Below are 22,366 nucleotides of genomic sequence, written 5' to 3' on the forward strand. Positions count from 1 at the left end.
ATTATCATGAACTCAGTGAGAAAAGGAAAAGGTGTTTGGATAGGGGGAGAGAGGATGGACCTCTATCATACTGGGAGGTTTTTTAAACTTGACTACTAGCAAAGACAAAGTTCAGGTTTGTTGTGGAAAAGTACAACAGTGGCTAGCTTCCTGACAGGAAGACAAGTGTGCTAGCAAGTGCTTTGACTGGAGACAAATAATGCAGGTGTTGATGCAGTGCTTTTCTCTGTCTATGCAAACTCCTGAAAAAGGTGGGTGGCAGGAACTGAAGCTTGGCTGTTGTCACACCGCAGGATTGGCAAAAGGATAATAATAAAGTTCTACCTTCTTTCCCTAATGCCTGTTAGCATATTTTTGACGATGACAAATTTCATTTCTTTTAAACTTTTTTTTTAATCCCAGAGTTGTCTCTTTTGACTACTGTTTAAGATAGTTTTATTTCCCCCAAGGCTGTTATTCTATCTACTCACATCAGCTACTTGCATGCTAGAGTACAATGGAAGATTCCAGTGACTAGCTTGCTACATACAGAAATAAAAAGGCTTGAGGTTTAAACCCCTATCCAAAAATTCTAGGGTTTTCCTTTTTATACCTGAAAACTTTTTGGCCAATTAAGAAATTTATGGGGGGCAGCTCCGTAGCTCAGTGGATTGAGAGCTAGGCCTAGAGAAGGGAGGTCTTAGGTTCAAATCTGACCTCAGTCACTTCCTAGCTGTGTGACCCTAAATAAGTCACTTACCCCCCATTGCCTAGCCCTTACCATTCTTCTGCCTTGTAACCAATACACAGTATTGACTCCAAGAAGGAAGGTAAGGGTTTAAAAAAAAAAAAAGAAATTTATGGTGCCTTATACAGATGCCTAAAAAACAGAGATAGAGGAGGGTGGCGAGGTATCTCAGTAAAGGTCTGGGGCAGAATAGAGAAAAGAGCAAAGGAAGGCCTTACCTCCTGCCTGCCCATTTGGAGGAGAAAGATATGTTCTGAAAAAACCTTGTCCATCCTTCATCCCTTAAGAGAGCAGTCAAACTCAAGAATAAATTAATCCCTTCTAGCCACATATTGACTTGGAAAACCATAAATTAACATCATCTATGTTGTGTTTTTATTAATTTTGTTATAGATTTCCAAATTACATTTTAATCTGGTTCAAGTCACCCTCTGTAATTTTGTGGGCTGGAGTTTGAGAATTCTCTCTTAAGGTGTGTTGGGGTAGGTGTGTAGAGGGAGACAAAGAAAGAGACTTTTCGTTTAACTTTTTATTCTTTGACATTCATGAACCACAATTTGTTTAATCATTCTCCCAAATGATGGTCACCTACTTTTGTTCCCAGTTCTTTGCTACCACAAAAAAGTACTACAAATATGTATATGAAACCTTGAGAAAGACTGCTTTTTCCCTACTAATACCTTCATTGATTTACATATGAATGATTCTCATCAAGATTTTGTCTACATGAGTAGGCAGACTGGTCAGTAGCTGCTGTTTCTTCGAGTTTCATTTTTCTGATGAGTTTGGTCTGAGTTTTTTGGGCACACTTTTTTTTGTATTTCTTTAAATACCTTGTACATCAATCCTTTAAAACTCTCACAATTGCTTGGCCTCTAGTATGGATCATATGTACTTGGTCAAATCTGGCTGCTCTTCCAATCTTTGAAAAGTTTTCTTCCCCCATTTCTATCTTCCTACCATAGGGCTGTGATGATTGGGTCAAAGTATGGTGCTCCAACTATTCTTGAGGTGAAAAGTTCGTTATAATGAGCTTCCCAGAGCTTTTCCACCTTTTTTTCTCTTAGGATGACTTGACTTGGCTGGATTTCCTGTCAAAAATTTTTTAAACTTTTTTCCCTTTCACTGATTTTGTTTTAGGAGATGATACTGCTTCTGTTTCACTATCATCCTTCTTAAGATTTTACAAAATTAATATTCAAAACCTTTGCTTGTCATTTCTCCCACTTGCAAACAAGCCAAATGTTTGCTTCCAAAGGCACTTTCTCAGCTTTTTGGGTCTCATGGAAATAGCTTTATATTGGTCAAACTTCTCTATTAAAAAAAAAAAAATTAAAAGATCTGTTTTTTCTGTTGTACATTTTTGATTTTTCATTGTCAAATACTTGTTTAGTTCAGCAATGACTTGTTTTGATACTATGGCAAATCTTTTTATTATTCGTGCTTTTTATTTATTCTCTTTGTTCTGAGTATGCACATACAGTGGGGTCACCAATAACATCCACATTACTAACAACTGTTTATCTGCTAAACTATAACCTGTTTCATCTTTTGAGATGGTATTTGGTTTCTTTCATTGCTTCTCCCCCTTTTGAAGGTTGAAATTTGCTCACTATTTCAATTTCCTTTGTTCTAAACATCTTTCGTTTTATTTCCCCTCCTTCAACAGAATAAGTACCTTGGGATTTGTCTTCATGTACCCCATGCCAAAGTAGCACAATGCTTTGCACAAAGTAGGTGCTTAATATTATTGGATCATCAAGACAAATCATAAATTTCTCAAGTCCTCTGATGACATAAATAGAACTCTAGCAGATGTTAGAGCTAGTTATGCTAATTAAACAGTTGGGGAAAGTGCTTATAAATTGCTGTTTTAAGTTACCATCAATCTAACCACACTGACTTTTAGTTAGTAGGGTTAGAAATGGATTTCCATCATCCTATATCATAAAAGACCCGTCTGTGCCCTAATTTAATGGAATGAAATTTGGACTTCTAGACAGCCCTGGATAAGAACTCTCTTCCTTTACATGTAATCTTGGCGGGGTCCAACATTGTGGTAGTGAAAGGGAACCCAAGGTTCATCATTAGGAATCATTAAGGATAAAACATGGTACACAAATCCCACTAACTTTTGGAACCCTGCTGAAGCTTGAAAGTTCTTGGTGGTAACATGACAAAAGCACAGAAAAATGCTTTGGCTAGACAATTCAAATTCAAATTCTCTGCCTTACATCATAAAAAACAGGGTTGGAGATAAAATAGCTTAGTATATCCCTTCTATTCAAATCGGAATATTCAGGTTTTGAAAATTTACTGATTTCTTATAGTTGGGGTGTCAATGATGACTTAAGATGATGAACCTTTGAGCTGCTAAGCTGGGCCCACTCAATCTTTAATATTTAGCCTTTCCTTCCTATTCTGTAACTATGCAAGAATATTTCCTTAGGCTACAGGTTCCTGATCTCTCTGACAGAGTCTGGGAGTTGGAAGGTAGGGGAAGTTTATTATTTATTGCTCCATTACTTCCCGGAGTCAGTGTGTATCTCATAAAGCTCCTGATTTTAATTTTGGTTTGAGGATATGGGCAAATATATCAGATTGAATCATTTCCATTTCACCCCTTCTCTGCTGTCTATCCACTCATAAGGGCACAAGGTCCTACTGATGAGCTAGTCGTCTCGGCTGGGAGTCCCTAAACCATTAGGAATAGGTGGTGGACTTTCCACTTTAAGAACTCATCCACCTTCCGAAGAGGACTGCCGCTCATGGGTGACAGAATGTGTGCTGGGGGGCATTTGCCTAAGTCCTTCCCCAGAGGACACTCTGGGACCTTCAACTAAGGGCAAAGGAAGGGGCGAATTAAATTCTCACCCGCAGTATGCTGGCACACCCAGCCCACATTCTATGCACATCTATGATGAAAGGGATATATATATATATATATATACACACACACATATATGCACATACATGTGTATATATATGTATACACACATACACACACACACACATATATATATCCAATTGATGCCCAAGACACAGACTCAATCTAATTTTCTAAGCTGTAATAGAAGTGCCTTAATCAAAGGCAATTCATTGTAACAAGAATATTTTTTGTTTAAAAGATGGCATAAGCAGTCATCGCATGTCAGCTGAGTCAGGTGAAGTCATAACCAGTGTCAGTATGGATGCCTGTGAGGACACATTAATCTTGAAATCATGGGAGGGGCGCCTACACCTACATAAAGCACTGGGCACGGAGGGTGGCCTTCATCCACATTCAGCAGTATCCCTCATTACTGAGTTCAATGCCATCTCATGTCCTATCTTAAGTGGCTGCTGGTTACATGTGCCAAATAAGCTAATGGACCTTGAGAAGCTCTGCTCTGGGCCTCTGCCCTGTGATTCTATTATGCTTTTGTCAGATGGTTGGGATACCAAACCAACTTCACGTACTGTAATTACAAAAGGCCTAGACCTCTCAAGATAACAGACATCATTAGGCTTTAATGTATAAACAAAATGAATTCGGAAACCAGATATCTTTAGCAGGTGGGAATGCTTCTGAATGAATGAATCCAAGAATTATCGACAGGAATAGGTTTTAAGAAACTGTTCTACAAATGGATGGATAAATCCTGAATTAATCATAGAGTATTATAAGGGCTTTGGCCATTGGATGAAGGCAAATGGTACCAGACAGGAAACATCTTGGAACTGGTTGGAAGAATCAAACACACCCCTGAGCCTATGTATAAAAACAGAAAACAGTCCAACACTAGAAGACGCTAAGTTCAGGAGCTAAGGACTCCAGAAACCATTGAAGTTGATCTTCCATAGATTAATAGACTCCGGGTGTGGTGAGAGGCTGGTCTTCCCCACCCCAACTCTCATATTCCTTCTTTCCAGGAAACTAATGACAAGGAGTTCCATACTGATGAGAAACTTTGCCTTGGCTTTCAAAAGACACCGAAAAGCTGAGCTTCATGTCTGGGCAACTCCAACTCTTCAAAGGTATGTTCCATTGTAAATATCAGCTCTGGTGAGGCTGTCAGAAATGTCACGGGCCCAAGACGCTGCTCTGCACAAGCATGGCAGAGGAAGCCCCCTTTGTCTTCCTTTCTGCCACTCTGAAGTGAGGGATAGAGAAAAGAAGGCAAAGAGAAAAACTAATGAGCGAGATTGTATCTAGAGGAGACACTGTCACTGTGTAAGTATTATGGTCCTGCCACAACTGATTCCCAATCAAACTGTTTTTGGTTTGCTAAAGTATCTGAGATTTTATAATGAAATTTAAAACATAAAATATTTATCAAATAGATATTCTTTTCTATTGTATCTGCAGGATGACAAAATGAAATTCAGCCATATGGAGGATGGAAGGAAAAGGCTACTTCATGACTATTCTTCAAACAAAAATCTACCACTTCCAATGAGATCCAAGGAAATTAACCATGGTTATATAATCTAAGGTTGAATCATACTTTGGGGACTAAGTAGAACTATGGTCTGTGGGCAGGACTGGGGAGTCAAGAAGACCCAAGTTCAAATCCAGCTTTAGACACTTACTGGCTTGGGCTACTCTCTCTGCTTTAGCCTCTACAAAATGGAAATAATTATAGCACCTACCTCCCAGTAATTGTTGGAATAAATGAGACTATTATTGTTCTTTTTAAAAGTAACAATAACTAGCATTTATATAATGCTTTAAGATTTGAAAAGAGATAACAAAAGTTATTTTATTTGTAACAACCTTGTAAAAAGTAGGTGCTGTTATCCCAATGTTAAAGAAAAGGAAAATGTGGCTGAGCTAGGCTTGCCTAGGGTCTCACAGCCAATAAGTGTCTGAAACGAGATCTGAATGCCTGACTCCTTTTTCCAGTCCTCTGTCCACTATGCCACTTAGCAGCCCTTTTGTAAACCATAAAGAACTATATAAATGTTACCTATTATTATTTTATTGCTTTAACTCCTCCCCAATACTTCCTTCAGATTAAAGATCACCTGCTGAATAGGCACCAGAACCAGTTCCATAATAGACCCTACTCTGTAGTATAAGCTCTTAAAAATAAAAGGAGAAAAAAAATAATAAAAGGAGACTTTCTTAAATCAGAAGATAAAGAGCCAAAGATGACTGGGATGTTCTCATCATCTGCTTCTCAATTTAACAATGGTGTCAGAGCAATTCAGATGATCAAAGGCTGGTCCATGGTACTTTTGCTTTGATTCAGTGAAACTTTTCAAACCACTATAACCCATAGTGGTCCTTGGCAGTCTCTGAATGTTACTCAAAATCTAGCATTGATTTGTATTATTTTTACAGGTTTCTTTTATGTTTGAGTTCTCTCCCAATATCATAGGCTTGGTAGGCATTGAATAACATTTTTTTTCTTGTCTGTTAAAAATCTTTCTCTTATATATCTCCCCACCCTTCTCCAACCACTTATAGCACAATAGTAGGCATATTGCTGAAAAAAACATATTAAGTACTGTTAAATCAAATTGGGTCCAATGTCAAAAGCAGCTATCCAGACCTACGTACATAAGTGATGGGATGTTTCTTCATGGTGAGGATAGACTCTGCAGGGATAATGTTATTGCACTGCCTCACATAACAAAGTACATCTCCACTTTTTAAGACATTTCTGGTTAGCTCTGCTTGAAAGTAGTACTCCTAGAAAAGACAGAGATATTAAGAGTAATACTGATGCTATCTTCCACCCCTGAAGTAGTCTTAAAAGAATTTCAAGCATTTTATAGACAGCACCATATCAGCTCCCCCAATAGCTCTTGCTGGAGAAATTGGATGTCCTCATCCCACTTCTAAATCATTAAGGAAACTAATCTGCCTGATCTATCTATGGATTATCTGGGCCTTTGGCTTCTCTGCCTCTTTTTCTCTAACTCCTTAAATATCTACAGAATTAGAGATAAAAGGATTAAGGATATGAAACAGACTTTAGATCAGTGATTCCACATCAATGGGGAATTCTGGTAAAAGGAAACTTCTACCAGTGTATGTCAGTGCTTTCTCTGCAATTTATAATCTGGAAAGATACCTAGAGCAGTTCTCAAAATTTTTTGGTTTGTACCTCTATCTGTAAGAACTTTTTGAGCATGCAAGCCCAATGAGTATATTTATTTATAAAAATACTAATAATTATATACATTATAGAATTTAAAACAATATAAATTTTAAGATGAGATGAGATAAAGAAAATAGAAAGATGGGAAAAGATATGAGATCTGTGGAGGTAAAACTAGTAAGATCAAGCAACTGATTTAATATGGGGGGTGAGTGAAAGTGAGGAGTTAAAGATTGTAAAGCTTAAAACTATGGTTGAGACTGAAAAATCTATAAATTTAAGTGGTCGCTAGGGGAAATCCCAAATAATAAAATACCCAAGTCAGCTGGAATTTTTTTATGGTGACTTAATTGATAGTGGAGGAGATTAAGGAGAAGGAAGAAGAAGTGGGTTTTTTCTCCCCCCCCCCCCACTAGTATTAGGTGGGGAGATCAGGAGATAAGGGAGTAAGAATTTGGAGTATGAAGGAAGAAGGAGTCAGCCAGAACTCCAGAAAAAGAAAGGCTAAACTCAGATGCCCGAACCTGAATGAGCTCAAGGCAAACTCACCACCAATACTCCAAGATGTTGAAATGCCTAGCACAATCTCAGCCAGAGTCACCTCTCCAGGGAAAGAGGAAGAGAGTGGAAGTGACGTGCCTTATATAGACGGTTTTACATCACTTTCCTGCATCTCATCTGTACCAGTGATCACTTAGCTTGACTTAGGACAGTCCAGGGGTCTGTCCTTTTTTCTGCACATGTCTGTTGAAGGCCATTTCCTCAGATAATTAAATCTTGAGTTTGATACAGACCTTCCTAATCTTGTTAAACTAAGAAGGATGGAGAAATGTAGAGTTTCCAAGACTTGATTCTGTTATTCCAAGTATTTCTCCATTGTTACTGATCAGGAAATAGCTAAATCAGATCTTCTAAAGTACAATCTGATTAGGGTGGAATATTTTTAAAATTCACAAGATGGCACCAAGGATGTTAAGAGTGATGACAATAAAGATATTTCAAAGAAGGGTGGGTTGGGGACGAAAATAATATAATTTCTGTAATTCAGATAATAATCCACCCATTTCTACTCATTTGGAGTAAAGCACTATATCCAACCCAGCAGCTAGATGGCATAGTTGATAAGAGTGCTGCACCTAGAATCAAGAAGACCTGAGTTTGCATTTGGGATTATTAGTATATTTCCCCAGCTCATGCTTTCTAATTCCATGATAAACAGTAATGATAGTATATATTTATAAAATGGTTAATGGTTACTGATTATAGTATATATATTATTTCATTTTAATTCTCAAAATAATCCTGTGAGGTAGAAGGTAAAGAAAATGTTTATCCTTGTTTTACAAGTGAGGATTGTATAGTTAATTAGAATCACCATAATTAAAAACCAGAAACCCTGTGCTCTACTCCCAGTTCTGTCACTCACTAAAAATGAGTGAAAACAAAAACCTTAGTTTGCTCATCTGTCAAATTGAGGATAATAATTACAATGTGCCTACTTGGCAATGCTGTTATAAAAATGAAACTATTATATAATAAATATTTAACATTCACCACAATAAAAATGCAAGGTAACCATGACTCCAACTCTTCTATTAACTATATGTACCTATGTAAAAATAACTCCTATTAACTAACTATAATTATTTAGGGGTGATCCCACTTTAATTCAACAAGCATTTATCAAATCTGTACTATATGCCAGGCACTGTTCTAAAAGCTGGGAATACAAAAACAAAAATTTAGCCAGGCTTGCCCAAGGGGGTTTGTATTCTACTAACAAATTTCTTCCTCTCTCTGGGGCTCATGTTATTCCATCTATAAAATGAAAATGTTAGCTTGGATGATTTTGAGGACCATTGCAGTTTAAATCAGTAGGCAGATGTAATCTTCATCTTCATCCTCATCCTCCCTTTCCCAGTGTCCTAGATAATTGGGCTTCACTCCCAGGGCAATGGGCTGATAACTTTTCTCCTTAACTTGTCCAAACCCAAGTTTCCATGATACTTTCCAACCATTTTCACACCAAATGCAAATAAGCCTCTTCCCCTGTTTTCAGCTCCCTCTTAGATGTTATCTCCTATAAGAATGTCAACTCCTGGAGGGTAAGACTAATTTACTTGCTTGTATTTGTATCCCCAGCACATAATGCAGTTCCTGGCACAAAGTAAATGTTTGATAAATGTTTGCTTTACCTACCTACCTACCTACCTACCTACCTACCTACCTACCCTACCCCCTCCTCCCTTCCTCCCTCCCTCTATCTATCTATCTATCTATCTATCTATCTATCTATCTATCTATCTATCTATCTATCTATCTGTCTGTCTGTCTGTCTGTCTGATTTTTCCTTGGCTATCTTGGCTGTAGGCATGTACCATTTTTACTTGGTTTTTCCCTAGTTGGTTTCCAGTCATTCTCACTGTAAACATGGAAGGGAAATTATATGGATAAATATATCCATATATATATGTATATATATGTATATATATATATGTGTGCTACTCTTGGCAACTTACATTAGTCTATAAAATTTTCAATCCTACATACTAAAGGCAAACAGTGACAAAATTAACTGATTCTAGAGCACTCGATACTTCTACCTTCTTTCAGCAGCTATTCACAAGGGTGTTACACAAAGTCAAAGCCTGCTTTAGCCAGGGTAGCTGGAAAAGGAGCATGTGTACTTGTGAGAAAGATGACTTTTAGGACTGAAAGGCAGTGATATACTTAAGATATCCTTTTCTTTCAAGTTTCAGCTTGTAGCATAAGCCTCTTTGGTTCAGGGAAAAGAAAATGGGAATTGGACAATTTTTATAGTTCTAGTTACCTGACATTTAATCTCTCTACAGATATGAGGTATATCGGAAAAGCCAAAAGCTCAAAGGAACCCAGGAAAAGTAGAAAGGAGAAATAATGAAGTATAAAGGATATGTCAGAACACTATGGGAAAGAGACAGCTATTGAGTATTAGAGAATGAGGACTGAATAGACCATTTGGATATTCTAGCCAGTGACAAGTAACCATTTGAACTTTTCATTCAGCCCCTCACAAAACATATTCATTCCACTTACAGAAAGAAGTCTTTCTTGACAATGGTAACTACTTCTTCAGAAACAAAGTAGAAAAATGGGGAAATAGTGTATGAAGAAAATTTATAGAGAAATTAGTTTTACCTGATTTTCTTTTTCAAAGAAATAGAAGATGCAAAGGAAGAAATATCAACAACTATAGCAAAACTTGGAGAATAAGCTATCCCAGGCAAAAAATAGAAAAATTATGGGTACTCTATTGTATAATCAGCCTCTGAGCCACTGGCAGGCTCAGAACTCCACCTTTCTGCCATTTTCCATTAGATCCTTGCCAAGATACAGAGGTCTTGCCCTGCAGACTAGAGTTTATTAATCTAGTATATCACTTTAATTTCCCCAAATTCTGTACTCTAATTCAGTTTTTACAATTTCCAGGCCTTTGACAATGTGACTATATATCCCAGGTCTCATCTGATGGAAAAGTCAAACTCTGTCAGATCATCTATCAATCATCTATCTCTCTTACCCCAGCCAGAGTTAAAATGTTCTCCAATGACTTGGTCATGATGAGACATTTCTTGGCACGAGTCACTGCAACATACAGCAAATTCCATTCCTCATCGGGAAATGACTCTATAGGAGGTGGGTGGGGCAAGAAAGGAGAAAGTTACTTCAAAGAAAAAAATTAAATAACTGACAAAAATATAGTCATATTTAAATCTTCTCTAGCCCCTCCTATTATTCCTTATGTGACAAGTGATGTTAAAATAGTGCCTCAGAAATCATTTTCCTTGTGTGACCCTAGGCAAGTTATTTGACCCCCATTGCCTAGCCCTTACCACTCTTCTGCCTTGGAAGTACTGATTCCAAGATGGAAGGCGAGGGTTAAAAAAAAAAAGAAAGAAATCATTTTCCTCACAAAAACCCTCTCTCCAACAAAAAGTATAGCAGCCATGAGAAAACACTGCCTTCCTGTTACAATCATTTTTACAGTTTACATGGAAAACTTGTGATATTCTTACCAATTCTGAAGTGAGGAAGCTGTGGAAAGTTATGCCTGCCACAAGGAACTTTAACAAAGTCATCCAAAATCTGAACTGTGTCAAACTCCAAGCCTTTGGCTTTGTGAACGGTGCCCAAAACATATTCTAGAATAAGAAGAAGGTAAAACATAGTGAAATGGGGCTTGAGAAGGAAGAGGAAAAAATATAGCATTGAAGTGTCTCTACTCTGTCCTCATTGCCAAATCTTTGACCATACTTTCCTAGCAATTATCTAGGTTTGAGGAGTGGGTAAAGAACAAGGGTAAAATGGAAGGATCAAAAAAACTGGGAGTCAAGCTACTGAATGGTTGGTAACATTCTTGGAAGGAGAGAATAACACTATGACCGCCTATTATGTCAAGCACTACCATGACATCAATGGAGTCACTGAGTTGGCAACAAGTTCCCCTTAGGAATACTGCAGAAATATAGATATGAGTGTTACAGAATGCAATTAGGGAAGAGAGAGCCTATTTTCCCTTACCTGCAAACCCTACATCATTTACATGGCACTTTTCTATCCTCTTCACCAGTTCTGGGATCCTGACATTATATTTTTCAACCACTGCAATCTTTGCCATGAGTTCCTTGTCTTCAGCAGCAACGGCATACCTTTTTAAGCCACCGTAGCCATCTTTGTGCACCCACCTCCTGATGAATCTGTCCTTGATGGTAAGGTTTTCTAAAGAAAATACACAGACACTGAAATGAACAAGATTACTATAAAACTTAAGTGGCTACGTATTCCATCCTTAAAAGTCCTATTCTAATGTCACAATGTGGCAATAAGTAACCCTGAGTTCTCAAAGGCTTTGGCCATAGCTAGAAAAGCTTCAAAGCAAGGAATGCTTTGGAAGAAGCAGTCTCTCAAATATATTAAATTTCCTCAGTGTGAGGCTATCTACAAGTTATGGATTCTTCTGTCATGACAACTCATGAAGCAAAGAAAAATATAAAATAGTCCCAAGTCCTAGGTAGTAGAGGGGCAGAAGGGGTTAAGAATCATAGTGTTTCAGACTATCTATTAATAGTAACTAAGCAGTTGTTACTCAGTTCTGCTTTAAATAAAACAAAAAGTCAAAAAAGATTGTCCCATTAAATAGGAGGATACCTCATAGGTCTTCCTGAGAAAGGCAAATAAAGGGGAAAGGGGGAAAGGTAGAAGGAGGAATAAGTACTTATTTAGTGCCTATAATGTACCAGGTACTACTAAACACATTATCTCATTTTATCCTCACAACAACCTTGAGAGGTAGAAGCTATCATAAGCTATCCCATCATACAGCAAAGGAAACTGAAGCAGACAGGTTAAGTGACTTGCCCAAGGTCACACAATTAGGACACATCTGAGGCTGTATTTGAACTCAGTTCTTTCTGATTTCAAGTCCAGCACTTTATCTACGGTATCACCTAGAATTGGAGAGGTTCATCACAGGCTCAAAGATAACAAGAAATAACTTTTCATGGAACACAGTCTTTTTGAATTACAGTACTTGTGAGATATTTGTTAAAAAAGAAAAAGCACTGTAAAGATAATTAGTACTTATATGCCACTGTTGCAGATGACAAAGAGATAAAGAATGAAGAATATAATAAGCTCTTTCAAGTTAAACTATAATTCTTCACTAAAATGGTCCACACCTAGAGAAGATGGAAAGACAAATTAGAAAATATGTTGGGGAGAGGGTTCAGATCCAAGAGACTAAATATTAGTGGATTATACAGAATACCTATATATTGGGAGTACTTTCTTTAAGATCTATAGGTAAGACATGGGCAAACACCATATTATATCACACACACACAAAACCCTGAAATTGGTTGCACTTCAGCAGACAGAAAATTACTGCTTATCAATGTGGGAATCCTTTGCAAATGAACTATCTGTGCACAGGTTATCAATTTGTTAGCACAGAGATAAAAACTGATACCAAGTAAGAAGAATGAGAAATATGGTATGCATATTTTATACAAACTTACATCCAAAAATGGAAAATGAAAAAACCAAATATTACCACTATTTCCTAAAAAAGATTAATTATATAACTCAGTCTCCACGATAAAGAGAAGAGCCCAAACACCATATTAGCTAATCAATCAATAATAAGGGCTTCTTGGGGGACAGCTGGGTGGTTCAGTGGATTGAGAACCAGGCCTAGAGATGGGAGGTCCTGAGTTCAAATCTGACCTCAGACACTTCCTAGCTGTGTGACCCTGGGCAAGCACTTAACCCCCCCTTGCCTAGCCCTTACCACTCTTCTGCCTTGGAGCCAAAACACAGTATTGACTCCAAGCTGGAAGGTAAGGGTTTAAAAAAAATAAAAAATAAAATAATAATAATAATAAGGGCTTCTTAAATGCAAAGGTCACATGTACATATATGAGTTGTTACAAGATACATATAAAGTAAACAGGTAATTCTGTGTTGATGGAGACTCAGGAAAAAGTGGCACTGGAGCTGAGTTTTGAAGTAAGCTGTGGATTCTGCGAGGTGGAGAGGAGGAAAGAGCAATTTGGGATACAGCAAGGGGGTGGCATGGGAGGGGGCAGCTTGTGCAAAAGGAAAAGAACTTAAAATAAAGCTGCAAAAACATGCTAAGGTCAAGTTGTGATGGGCATGAAAGGACAGATGAGTTGGTATTAGATTCAAAAGATAAAGTGTTTTTTGAACAAGGGAGCAGCACAATAGTATCTGTTCTTTGGGAATATTACTTTGGTAGTTGAACTGAACATTGCTGGGGAAGGGAGACACTTAATCAATATAAGAGAAGCTAAGGCAGAATTAATAATATTTGGCAAGTGATTGAATCTAACAGGGTGAAAGAAAGAGGGGACTTGAGTGATTCACTTGCTGCTAACCTGTATGACTGAAAGATGGCAGTGATCTTAAAGGCAATTGAAAGTTAAGAAGACAGCACAAAGAGAAATAGAAGTTACATAATTTTAATAAAATTGAAGGACTGATTCTCAGGAGCTGAAAGAGATAGGAATACTCCACTAAACACTAAACACAAAAGGGGGAAAAAAAGTCCTGTCTGTTAATACTGAAAAAGGTGATTGAGAAAACAGAAAATTATTAATCCATTTGCCTACTTTCCAATCACCATAACATAATTAAGAGAACAATAAATACTTGTGTTCTAAGTGGCCATTTTCTAGTCACAATGCTACCCAGAAAACATTCTACGTCTATTTGGATATATGTAAATAAAAAAGGATTTACTCAAGGACATTATTTTCTAAAGACAAGGCATTTACTTGACTTTAGTCACTTCACCTTTCTAATCACCTTTCCCTGTAACAAGTGTAGTTTATCAATCCCTTTTAAAATAATGCATTAATCACTGAAAAGGACCACAGGATCATAAATTTAGACACTATGATTTGACCAGGACAAAGTATCATATCACTATTACCCTTCCTTATTCTGAACATTAATGTATTCATTTGGTCTAAAAACCCATTGGTCAGAAGTCATATAAAAGGGAAAAGGTTCCATATGTACAAAAATGTTTACAGCAATTCTTTTTGTAGTGGCAAAGACTGAAAACTAAAAGGGTCTCAGTCATTGGGAGAATGGCTGAACAAGTTGTGGTATATGAATGCAACGGAATATTTTTGTGTCCTAAGAAATGACAAAATGGGCAAGTTTTGGAGAAACCTGAGCCATAGATGAGCTGATGCAGAACAGAGCTGTGTAGACCTGGAACATATATAGAAACAATAACATTAGGAGGCAGAGTCAAGATGGCAAAGCAGTGAGGAGCAGTAAAGCTGAGCTCCCCTCCACTAACTTACCCAAACAGATCTAGAAAAAGGACCAGACTAAATCATGATGAGGAAATCCAGAAAGTCACAGTGACTCATTTGTTCAACTCAGCTTACAAGAGGGAGACAGTCAGGTGCTCTGTACACACTAGGCATGGGTCAGGCCAGAGCATGCTATGTGAAAAGAACTCCAGGGCCCAGGGAAGAGGCTAAAGGTCCCGGGTCCATACTGGATTACTGTGATGGGGACAGGTGCCAATTGGCTGTTTTCTTGACTAAGAAAGGGACCTATTTAGGGGAGTGACATTCCCAGGTAAGCAGGCCCTAGGTTCTGAATGGAGGAGAAAGGAGGAATTTCAGAAGCACATAAGAAACAGTGATGAGACCCAGACTCTAGAAGAGCAAGGTCTCGCTTCTAACATCTAGCTTGAGCTGTAGGAAATAACCAAGGCAGAATTCCCAGACCACAGGAGAGTCCATAGTTCTGCTATTCTGAACCAAATGAAATTTCTAGCTGGCTAAAAGGGGTATAGTACAGTAACAATATACTCTTTTGTAAAACTACCCCAGCTCAAGAAACTGCTGAACTCATGTAGTGAGTTCATGTAGTGGCTTAGCCCAGCATGCAAGCCTCCAGATTGTCCCTAAGATCCTGGAATAATACGACACTAAATACCCCCAAAAAAGGAACAGCAGAATTAGCCCAGTCTTCTCCACCACCCATACATCAAACCCAAAGTCAGGAAGCAGGTTGGAAAAAAAGATCAAACAAAAAAAGAAATCCACTATAAAGTTATTATGTTGGCAGGAAAATTCAAGACATAAACACAAGAAAAAAAAATTACTCCAAAACATCCAAAGCAAGGCCTCTTCCTGGAAGAGAATGAAGTAATAGTTTAAAAAATTAAAAATCACCTTTATCAATGAAATGAGAGCATTTAAAGAAAAAAATTGGAAAACAAACAAGAGCTATGGAAGAAAGAATTGGCACAGAAATGTGAAATTTTGCCCAAGCAATAAACTTCTTGAAGATTAGAGTGAGCCAAAAAGAAGCTGATGGTGCCTTGGCAGCAAACATATTAATTAAAACAATGTCAAAAGGCTAAAAATATAAAAGAAAATATAAGGTCATCTACTAACAAAAACAACTGATCTGGAAAACAGATCACAAGGAGAAAAAATTTAAGAATTATTGGACTATCTGAATGTGATGACCAAAAAAACCCTTACAAACCTTGACATAAATATCATATTTCAAGAAATCTTAAAAGAAAACTGTCCAGATCCCTTAGAACCAAAAGACAAAGTGGAAATAGGAAGAACAGACCAGTTGCCTCCTGAAAGAAACCCCAAAATGAAAACTCCCAGGAACATCAGTCAAAATCCAAAGTGTCCTTCCAGGTTAAAGAAAAAATATCACTAGCAGCCAAAAAGAAAGGAACAATGATAAAGGACTAAAGGATAAACTACTGCGTTCAAATATGGGGAGATGAATATCCCTGCTGAACCATAACATTATCAAGGGTTAAAAAGGGAGTCCAATTAGATAAGGCCTGGAAATGGTTCTGTTATGTCTTGATGACCTCAAGAAAACAATGGAAAGAAAGGAGAAGGGAGCATGCTGGAGGGAGAGGGAGAAGGAAAAGGAAAAGATAGGCCAGGGAAAATTTTATCATATGATCAGAAAGTGTAAGTAAATCTCTACATCAGTGGTTCTCAACCTTTCTAATGCCGTGACCCCGCAATACAGTTCCTCATGTTGCAGTGACCCCAAACCAAAAAATTATTTTGTTGGCTACTTCAAAACTGTAATTTTGCTACAGTTATGTAGTAAATACCTGATATGCATTATGTATTCTCATTGCTACAAATTGAGAGGTTGAGAACTGCTGATCTACATAAACATGGAGGAAGAGGAGCAGCTGACACTTGTACCTTACTCTCATTTGAAATGGTCAAAAGGGAGAATAACACACACACACACACACACACACACACACACACACACACACACACAGAGCTGGGCAAAGACACACATTGTATTCAACAGGGAAATCAAGAAGTGGGAAAAAGGAGAAGGCAGGAAGGATGAAATCAGAGTGAGGAGGGACGGAGCTAGGTAGGTTCAGTGGACATAGAGCCAGGGCTAGAGATGGGAGGCACTAGAGGTTCAAATCTGGCCTCAGACACTTCCTAGATGTGTGACCCTGGGCAAGTCACTTAACCCCCACTGCCTAGCCCTTACCACTCTTCTGCCTTGGAATCAATATATAATATTGATTCTAAGACAGAGGTAAGGGTTTTCAAAAATTTTTGTTTTAATTAGCCAAGATCTGATGTTTTGCCATCCTGTTTCAATCCCCAGTTCCTCAACTGAGGACACAAGAAAAACAAAATGTATTAGAAACTGTATTGTCAATTAAAAAAATTCTACAATGGCCATGATAATGAAAACTTCTCATTCTGAATCCTTCATTTTTCTATCTGGAGATGGGTAGTATGTTTCATCATTAGTCTTCCGGAATGCTAGCCATTGCACTGATAAGAGTTCGATGCAAGATTATTTCATAACATTATGTTCATCTATTCTCTAATTCATAGGTCTCTCAGATTTTCATTCTTTGTCACCACAAAAAAAAAGCCTTATTATTTATATTATATCCTCAGAATCTTTTTTTTTTAATTTAGAACTAATCACTCCTTAAATTACCTTCCTCCCTTCCTCACTCCCGTTTAGAATACTAAGTATTAGTTCCAAGGCAGATTTGAATGGTAAGGGCTGGGAAATGGGGGTCAGGTAATTAAATGAATTGCCCAGGGTCACAAAGACTGGAAGTGTCTGAAGACAGATTTGAAAACAGCACCTCCCATTTCTAGGCCTGGCTCTCAATCCACTGAGCCACCCAACTGCCCCCTTATGGTTGTTTTGATGTATATTTCTCTTATTGGTGTTCTGGAGTATTCTTTCATGTGCTTGTTAATAGCTTGCAATTCTTTTGAAAATGTCTGTGCATATCCTTTGAATACTTCTTTTTTTGGGGAATAGCAGGAACATAGCTTTCACCCACAGCTGAAAAATAATATACAATTGTTGTTGTTGTTTGGTAATTTTTTCAGTTGTGTCTTCAACTCTTCATGACCCAATTTGGGGTTTTCTTGGCAAAGATATTGGAGTGGTTTGCCATTTCTTTCTACAGCTCATTTTATAGATGAGGAAACTGAGGCAAACAGGGTTGAGTGACTCACCCAGGATAACTAGCTGATGTTTAAAGATGGATTTGGACTCGAGAAGAGGAGTTTCCCGACTCCCAGACCAACCTTGACCTAGCAGCTCCAATTTTTTTAATAGTATGTTTTTAAATTATATTTAATATTAAGAGAATATTTCAATTTATAACGTATTGTGGAATGTGGTACAGAGTACTGATCAAAACTGAATTTCTTCTAGACTCCTTTCTAGTATTCCCAGCAGTTTTTGTCAAAAAAAAAATCTTCTCTAAGTAATTCATGTTTATTGGTTTATTAAAATACACTCTAATTTTTAACCAATACAAAATATTTGACATCTGTTGTTTTATAATACTTTGAGGTCTGGGAAATTCTATTTTTCCTCATACCTTTCTTTCATTATTTGTCTTGATAGTTTAGATTTTTTAATTTTCCAAATGAAATTTATTCTTTTACCAAATTTTATAAAGTATTCTTTTTATAATTTTAATAGCACAGCATAAAAGTGGAAATGAATTTTCATAGTATTGACTCTATTATAATAGCACAATATAGCCCCAAAGCAATTAGTAGGTATTTTAAGTTTTCTATATTTCTTTTTGGAGCACTTTGAGTCTATTTAAATCTTCTGGGTTTTTTGGTAGACTGATCACAATGTACCTTAAGCATTTTTTAATTAATTAGAATGAGATTCCCTCTCTTTTCTGCCTTTGGATTTTGTTATCATATACACATACAACTAATTTTTGAAGGATTATGTTGTAGCCTAGAATTTTGTTGAAACTGTATCAATTTGTATCTTTTCTAATTCTTCCTTCATCTGTAAGAAGTTTTATCTCCTCTTTCCCTATCTTTATATTTTAAGTTTCTTTTTCTTGTCTTATTGCTGTTGCTAGCATTTCTAGAACTATATCAAATAGTTTTGGGGAGAATGATTGTCTCTGATTCATTCCCAAATTTATTAGAAAAGGTTCAAGTATATCCTCATTTCATATGACACTTAAAGTTTTAGACTGATCCTTTTTATGATGTAAAAAGAGGGTCTCTCTTTGCCTATACTTTCCAAGGTTTTTAGTATAAGTGAGTCTTGTACTTTGTCAAAAGGCTTTTTCTACATCTATTGAGATATTCATATAGTTTTGGTTTTTTAATGATTATATTATTGTCCAAATATTAAACCATCTTTACATCTCTAGTATACATCTTGGCTGGCTTTTAATGAATTTTTTTAAAACCATTACCTTCCGTCTTAGAATCAATACTGTGTAATTGTTCTAAGGCAGAAGAGTGGCAAGGGCTAGGCAATGGGGGTTCTAACTTGCCCAGGATCACACAGCTAATAAGTATCTGAGGCCATATTTGAACCTAGGACCTCCCATGTCTGGACCTGGCTCTCAATCCACCGAGCTACCCAGCTGCCCCCTTAATAAATGTTTTGCTGGATAAATTGCTGTAGTCTTTTGGACATGATTTTGATCAAAATTTGAATCAATTAATTATTATATAATAAAAATATAATTATATTACATCAATTAATATTATTGGCCTATAATTCCTCTGTTTCTATCCTTCTCTGGTTTAAGTATTAGGATTATTATCTCATAAAAAGTTTTCGGTATTTGTGAAGTATAAGTACCAATTAATTGTTCTTTTGAGAGTTTGAAAGAATTCTGTGAACCCATCGGGAGGAATATTATTCATTGGTAATTCCTTTTGGGAGTAGTTAGGTGACTTAGTGAATACAGTGCCAGCATGGACACAGACTAATCTTCCTGAATTCAAATCTGCTCCCAGGCAGTTATTAGTTGTTTGATCCTGGGCAAGTCATTTAATCCTGTTTGTGACAGTTTCCTCATCTGTAAAATGAGCTGGAGAAGGAAATGGCAAACCACTCCAATATCTTTGCCAAGAAAATCCCAAATGGGGACAGTAAGACTTAGATATAGCTGAAACAAAAGAATAATTCTTTTTTAAAAAGTCCGTGGTACAGAAGATAGAGAGCTAGGTCTGTAGTCAGGAAGACTTGAGTTCAACTATACCCTCAGACACTTAGTAGTTGTGTGACCCTGAGCAAGTCACTTACCATGTTTGCCTCAATTTCCTCAAGTATAAAATGAAGATAATAACTGTACTCATCTTGCAGAATTGTTGTGAGGGTCAAATGAGATTATCTGTAGAGACTGTTTATTTAAGCAGTGTTTGCCACATAGAAGGTGCTATATAAATACTTATTCCCATCTATTTCTTTTTCTGAGCCTAGATTATTTAAAATCTCTATTAGGCCTCCTGCCAGTTTGGGTATTTTATAATTTTGAGAATGGTTTTGTATTTCTTTTGTGTTCTCAGTTTGTTAGCAAATAACTTTTGCATAGTAAGCTTAAATTATTTTTATTTCTTCTGGTTTTATCAAAATTTCACTTTGCTCATTTGCTACTGTGTTGATTTTGCTCTCTGACCTCTTTTTTAAATAATATTAGCTAAAGGTTTATCAATTTTTTGAGATCTTTCAAAGAATGAGTTTTTAGAGTTTTTAAAAAATTATTTACAGCTTTCTAAAAGTTTTCAGTTTATCCTTTAATTTTTATATCTCCTTTTAATGCTTCTTTTATGTTGGCTTTCTTTTTTAAAAATGCAAATTCAGTTGATTCTTTTTATATTTTATTAATTATATATTTATAGCAACACTATTTCCCCCTTTATGACTGCTTTATCTGTATCTCAGATTTTGGTATACTGTTTTATCCATTTTCTTTTATGTTATTGTTTCTAAATTTTCTATAATTTGATCCCATTATTTTGGATTTCATTTTTAAGCCTTCATTTGAATCTGTGACTTTTGTTTGTGGTCCCTGAACTGATCACTAATTTTGCTGCATTACTATCTTTAAAGGATATATTTACTATTTCTGCCTTTTTACATTTGTTTGCAGTATCTCTGTGCCCCAATATATGTCAATTACATATGTCAATTACATTCCATCTGGTGATAAAAAATTATGTATATTCTTCTGGAGCCACATTTAGAAGATGCCATGGTTTTTAGCTCTAGTTTTTTTCAGTTAATTTATTTGGTTCTATATTTTCCCTTTTGTTTATCTTTCTATTAAACTTCAGCAATCAGTAAAGTTGATGGAGAACTGAGATAAGAATACCACAAGCAAAGGGGCTACAAAGTCTTTAGCACTTTGACCCTTAAGATTTAGTGCTCTGATCCTCAAAGATCCTGGGGGTCAAACTCCAAAAGGTAGAGGTCACAAGAGGAAACTATATGTCATCACCAAACAGAGATGACAACCTCACTCAAACAGAAAGTAGAGCCTGGCCCTGATATTAAGCTTCAATTCAAGAACTAAGGCTGAAGAATTGAGCAAACTGAAGATATAAAATGCAAAAGAGTTAAGTATGAATTTCTTCATTAGAAAGAATAGAATAGGTAATAGAATATTTGGTGCTTATTAAGTATTCCAAGGATTTACTATTTATGTTTTAGGCACTGTGCTACACTTCTGAGATTGGAAGAAAAGCAACACGCTAGCCCTCAAGGAGCCTAAATTCTAATCAGGGAAACAACATGTACAGTCACGATATATTCAGGGTAAATGGGAGGTAATCTCAGAAGGAAAGTATAAGAAGAAAGGAGTAACTAGGGAAAAGTTTCTTACAAAAGGTGAGATTTGAGCAGAGCCTTGAAGGAAGTCATGAGGTATTCCAGGTATGGGGGAAGTAAGGTATAAGACAGCTAGAAAGTAGGAAAGGGCCAGGAAGTAGGTAGTTTTAAGGGCTCAACAGAAGATTTTATACTAGATGCTGGAAGTAATAGGGATGACTAGATTTACTGAGTAGGGGGGAACATGATCAAACCTATGCCTTAGAAAGATCATTTTGGCAGTGAAGTACAGAGCATCTTTAGATAGGGAGACCAAAAAGAAGGCTGATGCAATAGTAGAGACATGAAGTGATGAAGATCTACAACAGGGTGATAGCTCTGAGAGAAGAAAAGGTCCAAAGAAATGCAAAAATTCAACCTAAAAGGAAAGGGTAACGATATAACAACTGCTAACAGAAGCTGAAAGAATAAGATTTTTCACAATGAGTAAAGAAAAATGGAAAAGGAAATTAAGTTAGAGACAAAAATGAAATAAATGCTCCGAAGGAAAGAATTGAAAGAATAAATTGCTTAGAACAGATAGTGATAAACCTTGCCCAAGTAACAGAGTTCCTAAAAATCAGAATAAATCAAACAAAATCAATAATTCCATGAGACAGTAAAAAAAATCAGAACAAAATCATAAGGTTGAAAATGTAAAATGTCTATTTTCAGAAACAATGACATGAAAAACTGTTCAGAGTTTGAGGAAAAATAATTTTAAAATCACTGGACTCCCTCAAAGTCATGGTTAAAGGGGGGAAAAAAGCCTAGTTACTTTATTTCAAAAGATCATCAGTAAAAACGACCCAGAATTATTAAAGAATCAGAG

At 36.6% G+C, this 22,366-nt stretch overlaps 1 protein-coding gene across 2 annotated transcripts in view; it reads right to left on the reverse strand.

The window, feature by feature from the left end:
* Positions 1 to 1,241: 1,241 nt before the first annotated feature.
* FBH1 (F-box DNA helicase 1) overlaps positions 1,242 to 22,366 on the reverse strand; it is an 81,825-nt gene continuing 60,700 nt past the window's right edge. For both annotated transcript variants that reach the window (XM_056799028.1, XM_056799029.1), the window contains 5 exons: positions 11,377 to 11,574; positions 10,872 to 10,997; positions 10,376 to 10,482; positions 6,273 to 6,404; positions 1,242 to 4,860 (listed from right to left, as the gene is read on the reverse strand). In XM_056799028.1, coding sequence (XP_056655006.1) covers positions 4,690 to 4,860; positions 6,273 to 6,404; positions 10,376 to 10,482; positions 10,872 to 10,997; positions 11,377 to 11,574 — 734 coding nt within the window. In that variant the 3' untranslated portion in view covers positions 1,242 to 4,689. The remainder of the gene's footprint in view (positions 4,861 to 6,272; positions 6,405 to 10,375; positions 10,483 to 10,871; positions 10,998 to 11,376; positions 11,575 to 22,366) is intronic.

The sequence above is a fragment of the Monodelphis domestica genome, chromosome 5 (assembly GCF_027887165.1).
Source record: "Monodelphis domestica isolate mMonDom1 chromosome 5, mMonDom1.pri, whole genome shotgun sequence".
NCBI classification, from domain to species: Eukaryota; Metazoa; Chordata; class Mammalia; order Didelphimorphia; family Didelphidae; genus Monodelphis; species Monodelphis domestica.